Source organism: Adiantum capillus-veneris, chromosome 15, assembly GCF_014529385.1.
Source record: "Adiantum capillus-veneris isolate H3 chromosome 15, ASM1452938v2, whole genome shotgun sequence".
Classification (NCBI taxonomy): Eukaryota; Viridiplantae; Streptophyta; class Polypodiopsida; order Polypodiales; family Pteridaceae; genus Adiantum; species Adiantum capillus-veneris.
The window spans coordinates 103,739,412-103,755,873 of record NC_140945.1 but is presented as its reverse complement, the minus strand read 5'-3'; the positions used below and the strand labels follow the sequence as shown (position 1 = coordinate 103,755,873).

Below are 16,462 nucleotides of genomic sequence, written 5' to 3'. Positions count from 1 at the left end.
GAAAAAAAAAAGCTCGCTTCACCAAGGTCGTCGCCCCCCCTGCCCCGCCCCCTTTTTCTTTTCTCTACTAGTCGTGCACTCTCTCTTGGTCTCTTGGAGTTGTTCTTGGGACACTCACAAAAGGCTCCCTCGTATTCCCTCTCAAAATGCTACTAAGGGCCCTCTAGAAAAGTGACTTAGGCTCATACAACCTCTATGACAAAGAATACTAGCTATCTAAACATTTGTAGTTTGGATTCTATGGGTTGCTTCGACTAACCCAAAAGAAAGAAGCCCCTTCCATTTGTCCTGGTCTATGGAAGCCCCCCCCCCCCCGGCAAGGGGGGGGGATCTATGGTTGCATGGCTACTCCATTTAGAGACGAGACAATAATCAAGCTACTTGATTTCTATTGATCGGATCAAAATATCTACAAACAAGGAGGAAAGGCTATTCCGAAAAATAGCATAATACCAATCTTTTTGCAAGCGCTAACAATGCTAATTTACACATTCAATTATTGCACCGTGTTTCTCCAAATTGGAAACTATGCTCCCCCTGGGCTACTCCTGTTGGATAGGCTGCACATATGCATGTGTTATGTTGTTCAACAAGCCAAAGAAGTGCAGGCGACCCACCACCAACTCACCACGTCCTTGTATATATCCATCACCTCTCTCTACACTTCACGACGACTGACGGTATTCAAACGATTGCTTAGTGGGAGGCTTGCTGATTGGCACAAACGGCATTTGAGAGACCTTGTATCACTCTCTCTCTAAAATGCCATGCATGTGCTCAAGATCTAAGCATGCAACGATCGACAACCCGTGATCGCTTCTTCATCGTTGGTACCACATGTGTGAGTGGGAGCTTGCAGTTCAACAAGCTTCTCCTTGTCGGATAGACCTTTAAGGTCTCTTGGGATAGTTTCCCACGACGTTAAAATACTCTTCTTCTTCTTCTTCTTCTTCAATTTGAAGTTCAAATTTTGACACGTGTCAGTAATAAAATGTCACCAAGTGGAGGACGAAGAAGGTAGCCAAGTGTTCTTATCCGCCTCGTTGAGTAGGGACGGTGGACGGTAGCACAAGTAGAAGGCCACTGGCAATAGCCGGTAAGGTTCTCTGAGTGTGTTCTTTACTTGATTGCCCATTCTGGCAGGTTTCTGTGTCCATCAAGGTGAGTTGCTTCTCCCGCACGGTACGTTTCCTGTTCCTCATTTTCTGTTTTCCTTTTCTCTGTGTTTCTGCTTCCCGCTCCCGTCTTCTTGTGCTGGCTCCATTAATTATTCTAGCAGCCCTTGCCTCCGATGCTGTTGGGTACCTCGCTTCCTTTTCACTTTAAATTTTTTCTAGTTGAGCTTCTTTTTCCCTGGAAAAATTGGCTTTTCTTTAGCATTTTGAGGGTTTCCGTCATCTTCTCCATCTGTTTTCTCATCTGGGTTTTGTGCATGTTGTGCTCTATGAGCCCTTTTAACGGAGGCAATAAACGCATTTGTCTAATTTGCGTAGTTCTGTTCTCTCTGAATGTGCAGGTTCCACCATAGTATGGCTCCAGTGTTACTCTTGCTTAATGTATCAAAGCTGATTGGAGTTGCAGGTCTTCTTGGGGTAGCTGCAAACGCCTTCTCATATCGCCGATATCGTCAGCAGAACCTTGCCCCATTTGAAAGTCCTCTTGATGAGGATCAAGAAATTCTTGCACAGTTCCCCATTGATAAAGACGGTAATTTTCCAAGATTCTCTTCAGTCTTGGCTCAGATTATTTTTGTAGCCTTTGGATAAAGAGATTGCTATCTATCGAAGAAATTTTGTCAAAAATTTACTGTTTGGCCTTGTACATAATGTGCCAATTTTTTGTCAATAGGGCAGCTCCATGGAGTGAAGGTTAGGTTTTAGGAAACCTATCCCACAATTTGCAAACAACTTTGCTTCGGTCTACTTTTGTGGATTCTGTTGAACTTCTTGTGAAGTCTCCCCATTTCATATGCTTGCGAAATAGCAAATTCAATTTACATCAGTCATGATCTCAAGGTGGAAAGAGCTTTATGTGTTTGGAGTATTGCTGAATAACAGTTTCAGTACATTTGCATGATCAGCTTTATAGGCGTCCTGAAAGGGTTTACTCAGGTGCTTCCTCGTGGAGCACAGGCATCTTGAAGCATGTTGTTTAGTTGAATGGAGTCGTCCCAACTATATGCACTGTGCACTAAGAATGTTCGTTAGCACGTACTCATATAGACGTTGAGCAGTTCTCATGTCACTGAAGCTATCAAAAGAGAAATGCGAAGAATTAGCCCCGGGCCTCCCTTTCGCAACTGTTGTTTGTGATGTTGGTATAACCAGTGAAAATGTTAGTTGCTGCCTTTAACCGCTTGCTCCTTGTCTCCGTCTTTGTTTTTATGAGCATATTTATAGGTTCTTAAAAAGAGTAGTTTAATGCTTGTTGTTATACCTAACAGGCAAGCATTGAAAGAATATGCATCTTAGGTTAGCTTAGTGTCATCTTCTTTGTCTTTTGGGGGTAATTCAGGCAATGCTTTCTTGGGGTCTGTGCTTTGGGATCTCCTGCAGTGGATGATGGTGGATTTTTCTTTGCACTTGCAACTGCGCCTGCCCATGTGGAGGACAAGCTGGATGATGCTTGGCTTCAATTTGCAAAAGAAACTCCTCCAAAACAAAAGAAAGATAGTGGCTTTCGGCAAGCGGTGGAGAGAACCTTAGGTGACGCAACACAAGATATTGATAGTAGTGCTGAAAAAGAGAGCGAGAAGGAGCAAGATGATGATTTGAAGAAAGAGGTGTCTGCAGAAGGAAATAAGGAAGAGTCAACAAGCCCAGCTTCAATGGGAGAGTGGGAGCTTATCAGTCAGGGGCAAGAGAGAGACAAGGCAGCCAATCAAGGCCCGCAAGAGATTGTGGACCCAGAGAGACTTGCACGAGTCAATACAGAACAGATGCTTGAGTGCACTGAGTCAATAAAATTGGATGAAAACACAGACCAATCCCAGCTTGGGAGGGCCAAGGGAAGCACAGAAGATCCTCTCTTGCAGTTTAATATGCCGAAAAAAGGAAGGAGGCTTGTTAGAGTTGCAATGGAAGCTATGATTCGAGGATATGAAAAATTCGTCGAGGATGATAAGACAAATGTGGCTGCTTGGCACAATGCTCATAATCCGTAAGTTTTCACTATATTTTTATGTTTAATCGTCTGCCTTTTCCTATTTTAAATTAGAATGTAGTTTGTATTTTTCCTGCTTGTTTCACATATTGCAAAGGTTTATTCACATGCCAATTTTTTCACTATGATCCAAGGCTTTCTTTAGCTGCATTATATTAAAGCATCATCCTTTTGAATGTGGCAAGAAACCTAAGTATTGTTCTGGTTCCTGATTTGAAGTGTTATCACAGTTTGAGCCATCGATGCTGACATTCTTCTAGATAAAATTTATCTCTTTATTTCTGTTTTTATAGAAGTTGAAGTCATCTTGCCTGGAATTTTTTTTAAACTTATTATTTGTTTGATTCGTCCTTATACTTAAGAGTATTGCGCATATTGGGGTACTTTTATTCGATCCAAAATGCTGGTACCCACTTTGATCGTCTTTATACCGCACATACCTAGAAGTGCCCATTTTTGACCTTCTTTATGCCCCACATACCTAGAAGCAGCAACTACTGAATCATTCACACTAACACCAACGGTGTTTAGAGCTCCTTCAGGTCCGTGCATAGACTTAGGTAAGACTCTACAGCATCCCCCAGGCACCTAGAAACTGCAACTACTTAATAATCCACTCAAACTCTGTTCGGAGCTCCTTCAGGCCCATGCAAACTGTTGGTGTGATGGAATGTTTTCACCTTCATCTCCTTTCTGTGCTAGTGAAGGAGGAAGAGGATGTGCCCTCCTATGGACTACTATCAGACCACAATACGTAAGCCAAGACCTTGTCCGTAGAACTAACTTTACCCTCCCAACTGCAAAACACATTCATGATTTTGAAATTGCAGTACATTTAGCATTCAAACTCCCCTTGAAGCATCAAGTGTAAGTGCAGTCAAGTGAACCCGAGATGCCTGAACTTCAGTGGGAGACAAAAAACCCTTTGGTCAAGCGACCTGCTATGTGCAAGGTATTAGTCCTCGTGTGATTGTCATCCGTGTCCTTTTTGTTGTTTGTCTGTCTCTTTTTCCTTGTGTGTGTGCATGTGAGTAAACTAGAGTGCAGTGAGCTACTGGCTGGTCCAGAAATTATGTGGGAAAAATAGTTCCCTTTTCTTATTACAAGTCATTGTACAGGGAGCAGCGGCTAAAGTTTTGGTCAGACCCTGATCCTGAGATCAAATTGGCTCAAGGGGCCAATGTTCAAGTTTATCGAATGGGCATTGACTGGACAAGAGTAATGCCAACAGAACCACTGGAAGGAGCAGAGCGATCGGTATTATGCTTCCCATTTTCATGGTTTGAATGATCTAGCATAGTGTTTCATGGATAATTTTGAGTTGCAGATGAATTGGGCTGCCTTGGACCGATACAAGCAAATTCTACAGAAGGTGCGCTCCCATGGCATGCGCGTGATGCTTACATTATTTCATCATTCACTTCCTCCATGGGCAGGCTCATATGGTGGTTGGAAAGAGGACAAGACACTGCCTTACTTTTTGGATTTTGTAAGGTAACATGCACTGTTTTTGTAGTAGCATCTAAAACTCTTCTCACACACACACATACACACCAGCGCGTGAGCGCGAGCGCCCGCGCATGCGCGCGCTTACACACAAAGTTTGAGGGACTCAGTGCATGTGTGTTTGAATACGTTCCTTAGTGTTTGCATCGGTGTGCGCTGAAGTAGGAGCCAGTGTAAGATGCACAGTGTATCACCAACTATCGTCTTGGGGGCTGTTTCACTCAAGTAGTATCCCCCACCCATGTAGACTCGATCACCCTTGTTTTAACCAACTCAGCAAGCCTTCATGACAATTGCAGCTGCACAGTTGTACTATTGGATCAAGTTTTGACTAATGGATTATTGTTTTTAATGTTTTCTTCCCATTACACATATTTCTCGGACATTCTATTTGTTTGGTTTTGTTTCATACTCATCATTGGATGTTTGTAGATGTAATCAAAATCTTTCGGTTTTATTTTTGTTCTCTCTCTATTTCTTGTTTCCTGAAAGAATTCTTTAAATAGGGAAGAGGTAAGGAGGTAGGGGAAGAATTTGCAAGATATATTCCCCCTTCTTGTCACTGATTTGTCCAATTTCCATGGGCTGAATATGTGCAATTATTGGTGGGTTTTGATATGCCTGTTGAAATTTTGTAGGAACCACTTGAGAAGTTGCAGAAGAGTTGCGGGATTATGATGCGTTTGGCTAGGTGCTTGACCTATGCAGGACGTCCAGTAGAAGGGAAACTTGCAAAGCATGTAGGGCGACCGATAGTCTGGCAATGAGTGTAGAGAAAAGAGCACGGCTACTGGTGCCTAGCAATCAATAGAGAAAGCAGGGTAGATGGACACGTGGAAGGCCCATCCATGGCACATGCAAGTCAATTGAGTCCATGCTTGGCAAGTGAGAGTCCATGCAAGTCAACCTGAGTCCATGCATGGCAGGTAGTAGTACATGCAAGTCAATTGGAGTCCATGCATGGCTAGGTGGCAGTCCTTGCAAAGCAACTGGAGTCCTTGCAGGGGAGATTGCAGTTCAAGCATGGCAAGTACCAGGCGACCCTAGAGAGGGGCAGCTGAAGCATGGCAGGTACTAGGTGACCCCAAGGAGGGGCAGTTGAAGCATGGCAGGTACTAGGCGACCGTACTGAGGGGCAATCCTCAAAACTTCTATTTTTTGCCAAGGCAACCATACACACGGAGGAGAAACTGGCCACACATGCAAAACAGCCCATTAGAGGCTCAATTAGAAGAAGAAAGTGTAGGCACTTGGCACTTGGGCTATGGTAGACACACACACACACACACACCCCCCTCTATTAAAAGGGATGATTTAGCCATTTGAAAGCGCTTCTTTTGGCACATTCTCTCCTGCAATTAAATCAATCGGCTGATTTAGCCAATTGAAAGGGCTTCTAACACATTCTCTCTATCGTTCTGCTCTCACAGAAGCAGGGCACCATCTCTGACATGAGCTTTGCACTCTACATTGTTACATAAATAAAACAAATATCGAAAGGGACGTCTATTCAAGGGTCTGTGAAGGAGAGGAACTCCGCCTCATTATTTCTCCGGATCCCATCCCTCTCTCTCTCTCTCTCTAGATATAGTTTGAATGAACAGTATTACCTATGGGACTAAAACCTGCTCCCTCTCTCTGTCAGGAAAGAATTGAGGTTTTATTTTTAGATTGCAGAGAATTCTTACTGCTATATATTGATGATATCCTTGTCTACTCTAAGGATGTTGAAAGTCATATCAAGCATCTGAAACGGTTTGTGCAAAAGCTCCAAACTGCTGGATTGGTTCGTAGTCTTAAGAAAATGGAGCTTTGTCAACCACAAACTACTTTTTTGGGGGTGGAGATCTTCTCTGGCCATATCAAAATGCAAGATCATGTTTTAAAAAAGTTATTGGATTTTCCAGATCAACTGCAAGATCGCAAACAAGTTCAATCCTTTGTAGGATGTCTACAATGGATAGCGCCACAATACCATCATCTAGCAAAGGACCTGCTACCCTTCAAGCAGTTAGAAAAAAGCAAGGAACTCTTTTGGTCTGAGAATTTGTCCATGGCTGTGCACACAATAAAGGATATTTGTCAGAAATTACCTCCCTTACAAATTCTTACGAATAATCCTCTTATTGTATATTCGGATGCATCTGAAGAGGCATGGGGAGGAATACTGTGTGAACAGGTTAATGATACCCCTATTATTTGTAGATGGGCTTCTGGAAGATTCAAGGATATTGAGCAACGGTATCATTCAATCCAAAGAGAACTGCTAGCTGGAGTGAATGTTGTGCTATCTTTCTTATTGGGAATGCCATTTACCTTAAGAAGTGATTTGAAGCATTTTGATAAATTCCTCCAGGAAAAGAATGCAGGATAGTGGAAATGCTTATATCTACAGATGGGCATACAAACTGAGTCATTTTGATGTGACTTATGAATACGTGCCTGGTTGCAAAAATAACATTGCTGATTTGCTATCTCGCATCAAAGCAACCTAAGCTATGATGTCACACTCGATTTCTGAAAAAGATACTATTTCAACAGTGACTAAAAAAGATACTGTACTTTAGTATAAATCCTTTCACTAAATATATCCAGCTGACATTTGTAAAGTTATTCGTACTCCCTACTCACTAAAGCTACTCTTACTAATAGGTGCTGGATACACTGTAAAGTGACACCTGTAAAAGCTATCCGCACTTATGCCGCACTAGCGTATGCTGGAAGCAACTCAGACTCATCTACTATAAAGGAAGGAGAACTCAAAGAAAAGAGGGACCTTTTCTCCAGAGCTAAGAGCTTATCACATAGAACGTCCTTATGAGCCTAGTAATCTTAGCAGTTTAATCTCTGCACAATTTGTAATCTTCCGTGTTATCTCTACAAATCTTGTAATCAGCCTTGTTTTGCTTTTTATGATAAACCAACTAAGTCTTTTGTTCCACTTTGTCTACAACATATCTCTCACGTCTGCTCATCTTCTAATTGTTTCTAAATTTGAAAATAAAACCTCAATTCTTTTCTGACAGAGAGAGGGAGTAGGTTTTAGTCCCATAGGTAATACTGTCCGTTCAAACATTCTTTGAGGGACTACAAAACTGGTTTTGTAGTGATCAACAGGATTTATTTTAAATTGCCAAAATCCACTCTTAATATTAAATTTTGAGAATACTTGACTGTCCTTGATTCTGCGGAGTAGATCATCCTTTAATGGTAAAGGAAATCTCCTAGCTTCTAGCTAATCATTAATTGGTTTGTAATTAATGACGAGCCACTTCTTCCCTCGTTTCTGTTCAGAGTGATTATTCACATAAAAAGCTTGACATGCAAAAGCATTGTTAGAGGAAACGATCAAACCATTTTTTAGTAGCTGGTCAATTTCTTCTTTGCAAAGCTTTGTGTCTTCTAAAGACATCCCAAGATGGGTAGCCTTTAATCCTTTTGGTTGTGGGTTGCCAGGGAGTGATCCAATATTCTTCTTTGTCCCAAAAGGTTAAAGGGTTTTAACTGGTTTGTTCGGCCAACTGAGTAGCAAATGATTGTAGCTCATCATGATGTTTTAGCTTTTCTGCCTTAAACCATGCTAAAAAAACGCTCATTTTTGTGTGGGTTGGGGAGTGTAGGAATTACCCCCCCGAGCAAAAGAGCTCCACGAGCTTTAGTAAGAACTGTGTAGGACCGGTCTTCCAGACGGAATCGGATAGAGAGATCAGGGTTCACAATGTAGGGCGTGAGTTGGGAGATAATATCAACACCTAGTGTCAGGTCAGTGTTAGGATGAGGATGAAGATAAAGAGTGACGTGTAACTTAGCATATCCCAAAGCCATTTTGCACAAGACAATTTTTGAAATTCGCCTACGAGTATTGTTGGCATAAGAAACAGTGATACCATGAGGAAGCTCGGTGACTAAATGCTGAGGAACTAGAGCTTGGTTGATGTATGAAACAATAGACCTTGAATCCCATAAGGCATCCAGTCGGAAGGACTTTTCATATGGAAATTTGATCCAAGTTTCTGAATAGAAGACATGATTATACTTTGGATCAAAATTGATAATACTTCAATTGTTTATGGATCGAGTAGGAACCCAATCTCGTTGGGGCTTCATTAGCAATATCTGTCATAGCAACTACCTTAGACAGATGATTAACAATCCCATGAACATAATCAATCTTAGTTTCAAGGGTAGCTAATTGATTTTCGACAGAACGAAGTTGTTGCAGTTGATCACACTTGACATTTACCTCCTGTATAGCCTTGAGAATAGCCTGATCATTTTTACTACAAATTTGAATATACTCACAGGCTTCGTTTAGAGGCTGATCTCTAGAAGTAGAAGCTTCTGGCATATCTGTATGTCACATGGCAGGCACTATGTGCCAATAGAAAAGAACAGACTGAACAGGCTTTTAGCACTTCAATAGAGTATTGGCCCGAAACCTTGGCGTCCCTTTCGGTATTTCTTTATATTACTGCTGATTCGCGAAGTACAACAGTTGGGGACCACTTGCTCTGCAATCTGCGCGCTAAAGAGTGCCAGAGAGGGCCCCCAAGGCTCATATTTAAAGTCCCAAAGCCTAAAAGCATCAAATATGAAAAGCTGACACTTTCCTAAAATTTCGGAATTTTCCTAAAAATCCGCCGCGAATTGCGAAACGTCCGTACAGGTGCCACGTCATCATATTTTGATGTACAAAGTCTTTTGAGTGTTTTCTGCTTTATTTTTAATGTCTTTATGTCACTTGGGGCCCCATCGGACGGGGTCCCCATAAGTTGGTAGGACTTCTTCTTCTGGTACTTGTTCTTCTTAGGGTTTGCAGGTTTTCTGATTAGGGTTTTTAGAATTAGGGTTTGTAGGTTTTAGGGTTAGGGTTTTCAGAATTAGGGTTTCAGCAGTTAGGGTTTCTAGCAAAAATTAGGGTTTAGGCAGTTAGGGTGTATGGCAGAAATTAGGGTTTAGGTCTCTCGGCCACATCTGTAAGTTGGCTCCATTCTTTAGGCTTTGACACGTCAGCAGTTTGTTACACTGTATCCACAGATGATGAAATCTTCTGATATCTTTGTTGTTGTCTACTTGTCTCTTTGTTAGCAAAGAAACGAGCAGAGGCAGGTTCTTTTTTCCTATTCATCATCCTGCGCCATTCTTCCCTTAGAGCTATAGCAGGGGCTTCTTCAACTATATCTCTGAAAAGAGGTAGAGACTGATCTCTTTGTTGCTCTTTGCGGGACAGATCAAGCTTGAGAGGAGGATATTTATTTCTCCATTGCTCTAATCTTTTAGATGAACTGGAATTTGATTCTGGACTAGAGGATTGTAGCTTCTTTTGCTTGAAAAGGAAAAGGCTTCCTTACCATATTTTGTAATCGAGGCTTGCTATCATAAGAGAAAATAGGCTCCTCTGGAGTCTCTGAAGTAGAAGAACTTTCAGAAGTAGATTCCTCATCAGCATCAAAATCCATATACTCAGAAATAGGGAAATCTTTCCTTTGTAAGGTATTGCAATAGATCACCTCATATTCATATCGATCCTTAAGGACAGCATTTCCAAATTTCTTTCTCCTCTTAGGGCATTCTGGAGCGATATGGCCTGGCTTGTTGCAGATGTAACATTTAACTGCCTTTGCTCTTTGTCACTAGCGTGTGACTACTATCTATCCTTTTTGTTGATTTCTTTCCTATTATTTATTTGTTTCCACTTTTTGGAAAACGCCCCTCAGGAAATCTAACTGCCCTGCATTGCATAGCTAGTGTGGAACTGTTCAGAGGGAGTCCAGGCCTGAGGGCAAGAGAGCACTAAGGTTGGACAAGGACTATGGTTAGCCAAGTGGGGTCATTGACTAGCCAAACTGGAATCCTTTGTTACAGAGGCTACATTTCAGTTCTGGGTGTGGTTGCAGTGTACAAAGAGGGTCGGATGACCTAGAAAGTTACAATGGCAGCATCTCCTAAAATTTAGGGAACTGCTATTTTGGGACCTGAAAATGTCTTCGTGTCATTACGTGCAGTTTGACATGTGTGGGTTCATGCGCAATTGCCGAGGCAAGAGCCTCTTGCACAGGTACTGGATTAGCTAGCGGCTAATCCCCCGCACGTACAGGTGAATTCGGAGAGGTTTTACGACAGAAATCTTGTCCGATTCAAAGGGCAAGTAGCCCTACAGGTGCGGGAGCTCGAGGACTTGCTACGGATGCGCGACCGGCATGCGAAACGGAGCCCGAAACAGTAAATTACAGCCTGCTGTGTATTTTTGCAGGTTTAGGGTTTTGGCCCTAAACGGTCCCTAATACCCCCAGGAGGTTCGGGGACGCGAGGGGACCACTGTACAGGTGATCTGGCGCATTTTCGGGGCTGAAAACAGAGAATTCAGCGTGCTGCAGATTCTCGCCAGGTTTTGCAAAGTGCCCGTATGCGTCGGGAAAGTCATTCAATGCGTGGGAATACTGACTATGAAGGGTCCTAGTACAGTTATGTTGCCGAAATAGGGCCGGAACAGTTGAAATTCAGCCAAGTTTGTGCGGGGCAGCTTATAGGGAACCACAACGTTTATTCCCTCTTTTGAACAATAAAGAAATACCGAAAGGGGCGCCTAAGTTAGGGGCCAATCTGGTGTTGGTCTTCTCATACAGATGCAATCTAGCAGCAGCCTGTATCCCTTTCCCCTTTGTTGTGTCTTGAAAGTACAGGTAGAATAGACGACTAATAATGGGTGAAAGCTAAATCAAGGTTTGAAGTAAAGTCTACCGTCCTTTTTGGATTGAATAGGCCGGTTTCACTCTTCCTTACTCAATTTCTTTTTCTTGCGAACAACTTTGAATCTCTTGCTAAATCTGTTTCTGTGAGCTTTGACTTTGCAACTGCATTCCTTAGAGGTTCTGCATCCAAATGCTTTAGCTTTTGTTTCCTTTTCACAGAAACTTGTATTAAATCCTTTTACCTGTTTCATTTCTTTCCTGACTCTGATTCTAGCACGTTCCAGATGTGTGACTTCGGCTATAAAAGAATTTATTTGTGCTAGAGAGATTTTCATCAACATACAAACTTGTAGCTTTAATCCTTTCTTAAATTAAATTAGAGAAAGGCTCAAGAAAAGAATTCAGGTAATATTGTTTATACTTTGACTTGAAATAACCACCAGGACAATGATACATGAGCTGAGTCATGTGCTGTTGATATTTTTTGATGTGGGTCAAATCATAGAGTTTGCTTCTGAAAAACGTCTCTTTATTGCACTCTTGTATCTTGTTGGTTGATCCCAAAAACTGCATAACAAGAGCTGCAAAAAATAGAGAAATCACATTATCGAAATTTTCTCGTCCTTGAGACCCACCTTGCATGATGTAGGCTTTACTGTCTGGACTGAGATCATCCCACCAGGCTCTTAACATTCCCTGGAAACCTGCTATAATCATAAACACAGATTGTCTCTGTGTCAAATCCTTATAGTTAATTCTATAGTGGGTTGAGTTATAGATGAACTCGAAAACCTTCCAGATCTGTTCCTGAGAAAGACTATCGATGTCGAGGATTGTCATATCCCCAATCTTTGTTACCCCTTTTAAATTTGAGGATGTCGATGAGGATGATTCTACCTTGACTCCTTCGGTTTCCATTTTGATAGGATTTATCATCCTATCCTCTTCATTAGAAGAAAGCAGATATTCTGAGCTAATTACTTACTTATCATTAGAGGAAGCCTCGAGAATGGGAAATATTTGTGGTAACAACACATCCAGCTCATCCAATTCTTCTTCCTCATATAGTACACATGTATCATCATGAAAATTTTTCCAGTCACTATCCTCTGGGAGGATAGTTCTGACAACTTCACCTTGTTGTTGCCTCTGTTCCCAAGTTTGGACTTAAGCATTAATTCCCCATCTAATATTAGGATTATACCCAATATTAGGGTTAAACCCATCTTATAGATCTTCTGGGGCAAATGGTGACATGTCTGCAGAAAACTGGGTTACTAATTCAATAGTAGGTTCATGCAGCGCAGCTGAAAACATCCTTGGAAAAGTCTTGTCACTAGATTGATTATCATACTGAATCAACTGTACAGGCTGTATAGGTTTCACTTCCTTTCCTTCCTTCTTATCTTTAATTTCGTGATATATTACCCCCCGTGGAAAAGAAGGTGAGCACTGAGTAAGGAGAGAGAGTTTGTTCAGTACCTAATATTGCAATGCAGCAAGCTCATTCAGAGCGTTAGTGTGCCAATTCGAAGAAGACTCCAAAGGTTGTAACTTGGTATTCGGAGAAGGCACAATATATGGCGTACTATGAGACAAATCTTTATCATTAATTTCAAGACCTCAATTCCATTAGCAACATAAGCAGATGCCATGATGCGATTGCATGATTTGCATCGAAACAAACCTTCTGAATCTTTGTAACTTTCTGGATGAAGATAGGCCAGAGATGGGTGTGATTTTGTCGTTGAAGGAGACTCGGCAGAGCTTGAAGTAGACGCATAGTGCTGGGGTTTAGCGAGCACAACTTCCAACTGCTTCCTAGACTTTGATTGCCAAGGATCTTGTATTGATTTGTAGATCCAAGCCTTTGTACTTGTAAAGGAGTAGGGACATTCACTTCATTTAGAAGCGTTTTAGAAATGTCTAACTGCCATTCATTAGGAAATTAAACCTCTTGCTAGGTAACCATTTCAGCTAAAGTACCCTGAGTGGTCTCGTCAACCTTCATGACGATGTTTTGGCCCTTAATCAAAGAAGCATCTTCTTTAAGGTACCCAGAATTCTACACAGAAGGTAGACATGTGTTCACAGTGCGAATGATCATGCGATATGCCACTTGTAGGTGATCAGAGCTATGCTTAAGATCTAAACCATGGGTCTTGATTAACAGAGATACAATCTTGTCAAAGTATTTGTCTGTGAGACTACAAGGGAAATTAGGAAAACACTCTATGTAGATAGGACCATTTGAAAGGCTTCCTTGCAAGACACTAATGGTCTGATCAACCAGATTTTTATAGCTAGTGTCTAGCAATGCTTCAATGCAAGATACGTTCAAGCCTTTGCGAAACAGGGGGAATATGCCTATGGCTATATGTCACGAGGACGTGGCAGTTATTAACCATATCACAAGGATGTGGCTACTGCTAACCTTGGTTGTTGGTTTCTTTCCAATGGGGTTTATTTTATTTGTTTTGAGACCCTCTTTTTGAAGTAGCAAACGGTCGGACATTGTATGGCCAATGTGAACGGTACATTCACCAGCAGACGGGAAGTGGTCGGCACTGGAATTCGTATGGTAAGAGGATGTCTAGGCTCATAGCAAGATCATATAGGTTTCCCCGTCCCACTTAGCAAGTTGGTGGATACTAGGAAGTGAACTCAATTAAGGCGTAAAGTCAAGGTGGGACTACCAACAAAAAGTATCCGACAGTTGGGCCACATTGCACTTTTGGATGCGGTCCCAATGAGGATAGATGATCGGAAGACCAGTGGGAGCCCAACGGAAGCATCTCCTAAAATTTAGGGAATTGCTATTTTGGGCCGTGAAATGTGTTCGCGTCATTACCTCCGGTATGACTAGGGGAACACTTTATAACTCTGCCGCGAAGTCAGCTAACGCGTCGGTTGGGATATTTTTAAGCGGCGAACCCGAAACGGGAAAATGCTTGTAAATGCGCCAAGTGTCACATTTTCATGCACTTGCCTCTTCCAAAAAAATGGGCGCTGAATTTTTAAGCTGGGAAGGCCTCATTATGCAATCTGTCTCACAGGTTAAGAGCTATGGAGTGCTTCCTTTCCCTCTCATGTACAGTGTGGTGCTAGGAGTGATGCCCTGCACACTACACACTGCTCTCTCTCTCCCCTACGTGCAGTTATGTGATGCCCCACAAGAGGGCTCCTTATTTGACTGATGTACAACTGTGTGGGTTCATGCTTTCGTGCTGAGGCAAGAGCCTCCTTGAGCAGGAACAGGGGTAGCTAACTGTTACTCCAAAGCAGGCACTGGTGAGGGTCATAACCTCACCATACAGGTGCAAAATCAGCGCTGTGTATGCGCTGTAATTTGACTGTTTTTCAGCCATACGGACGCCAGGACACTTGGGAATCGTGCCCCACTGGCAGAGGACAGTAAGGGGACTGTTTGGGGCTGAAAACAGGGCAAAAACCAGTAAATACAGCGTGCTGAATTTACTGTTTTTGGGCAGGAATCAGAGGGTATACGCCAGTGCAAGTGAGTTCTAGCAGGGGAATTGGTTTCGCGCAAGTTTTGGGGTTGTTATGCTGCCGAAATTTGGCCAAATCAAATGGTATCTAGGTGGATACACGTGAAGGATTCCCAGGACCTTACCTTGTAATTTACCCTCCTAAAGAATAAAGAAATACCGAAAGGGGCGCCAATTTTTGGGGCCTACAGGTTGTCAGCGTCTGCTCGGAGCATTCTAGCTTCCGAGCTGTGTCTGTGATTAAGTGATAATTCCCGTTACAGGTCTCCTTTGCAAAGTGCTCTGTGTGTGTGTTTAAAGTAAAGAATATCGGGTGAAAGCCAATGCCTACCGCCCTACGGGCCGGTTTCACTATATACCCTATATGCATAAACTGATGTCCTTTCTTCAAGGCCTTTTGCCTAAAATCAGAAAGCTCTTCAAAGAGATGGATAATATGATTATCCGTCTCACTGTCTCTTACAGTGAGTTTTCCATGTGTTTCATGATACATGGTACTAGCTGAAGGGGCAAAAGCCTTGTGATGTTTATAGATTTGAGCAAAAGATACCTTTGGTAGGGTCCACTTTCTAGAGGGATTAGCTTCATCGAATTCGATATGATCAGATAGCAACTTCTTAAAAGAAGAGATGATCATAGCCATAATGATAGAGGTTAAGGCTTTACACAGTTAAGGGTTGCTGAGAGCGATTAGAGTACTAGGGTGCAAAGCACCTGCTAGTGAGCTTGATTGGAAGATATAAGGAGTTGACAGTGTCTGTGTCTGAGCGGCACCAAGCCTAGCGGCGGCGACTTAAACAGCTAAGGGCTTCCAATGTCACTAATATGAAGGTACTCGTTAATCGGCTTTAAGAGTTTCCATTAAGCTATAATAAAGCACTCAAAACCTACTAAAATTTTGGCTCTGATACCAATTTAGAAACAATTTAGAAGATGAGCAGACGTGAGAGATATGTTGTAGACAAAGTGGAACAAAAAAGCAAAACAAGGCTGATAGATGCATATATATAAATATACATATATGTATATATGTATCTATATACATATACATATATGTACATATGTATATGTATATGTATATCATATATACATATAGATATACATATGGGCGAAAGCATGTTAACCTGTCGCGCTTTTTGTCCTAGTTACCAGTTTCAAGTTAGCACATCTTCAAAAAGTTGGGCGTCTGGTAAATTTTTTACAAATAATATCAAAATTTGTCGGAGGTTGTACATTTGGATTCCTTGTTTCAAGTGCTTTCTATTGATATATCATATGTCATAGATCTTGGAGATGTAGCTCAAGTTATTGTACTAGTTAGCATATGTCAAAATTGTGCTAGTTAGCATTGTCCGGGACATGAAAAAGCATGACAGGTTAACATGCTTTCACCCATATATGTACATATGGATATACATACATACATATACATATTCATATATGTATATACATATACATATATATGTATGTACACACACACACACACACACACACACACACACACACACACACATATATATATATATATATATGTATACATACATATATGTATGTACATATACATATATATACACATATATGTATACACACACA

At 41.7% G+C, this 16,462-nt stretch overlaps 1 protein-coding gene across 3 annotated transcripts in view; it reads left to right on the top strand.

The window, feature by feature from the left end:
• The first annotated feature begins 1,042 nt into the window (after positions 1-1,042).
• The window catches only part of SFR2 (Glycosyl hydrolase superfamily protein), a 78,254-nt gene continuing 62,834 nt past the window's right edge, over positions 1,043-16,462 (top strand). The window contains exons 1-5 of one of the 3 annotated variants that reach the window (XM_086482894.1): positions 1,043-1,161; positions 1,517-1,707; positions 2,556-3,159; positions 4,281-4,419; positions 4,490-4,656. In XM_086482894.1, the coding sequence (XP_086339020.1) occupies positions 1,530-1,707; positions 2,556-3,159; positions 4,281-4,419; positions 4,490-4,656 (1,088 nt within the window). In that variant the 5' untranslated portion in view covers positions 1,043-1,161; positions 1,517-1,529. The other 2 variants (XM_086482895.1, XM_086482896.1) reach the window with 2 other exon arrangements.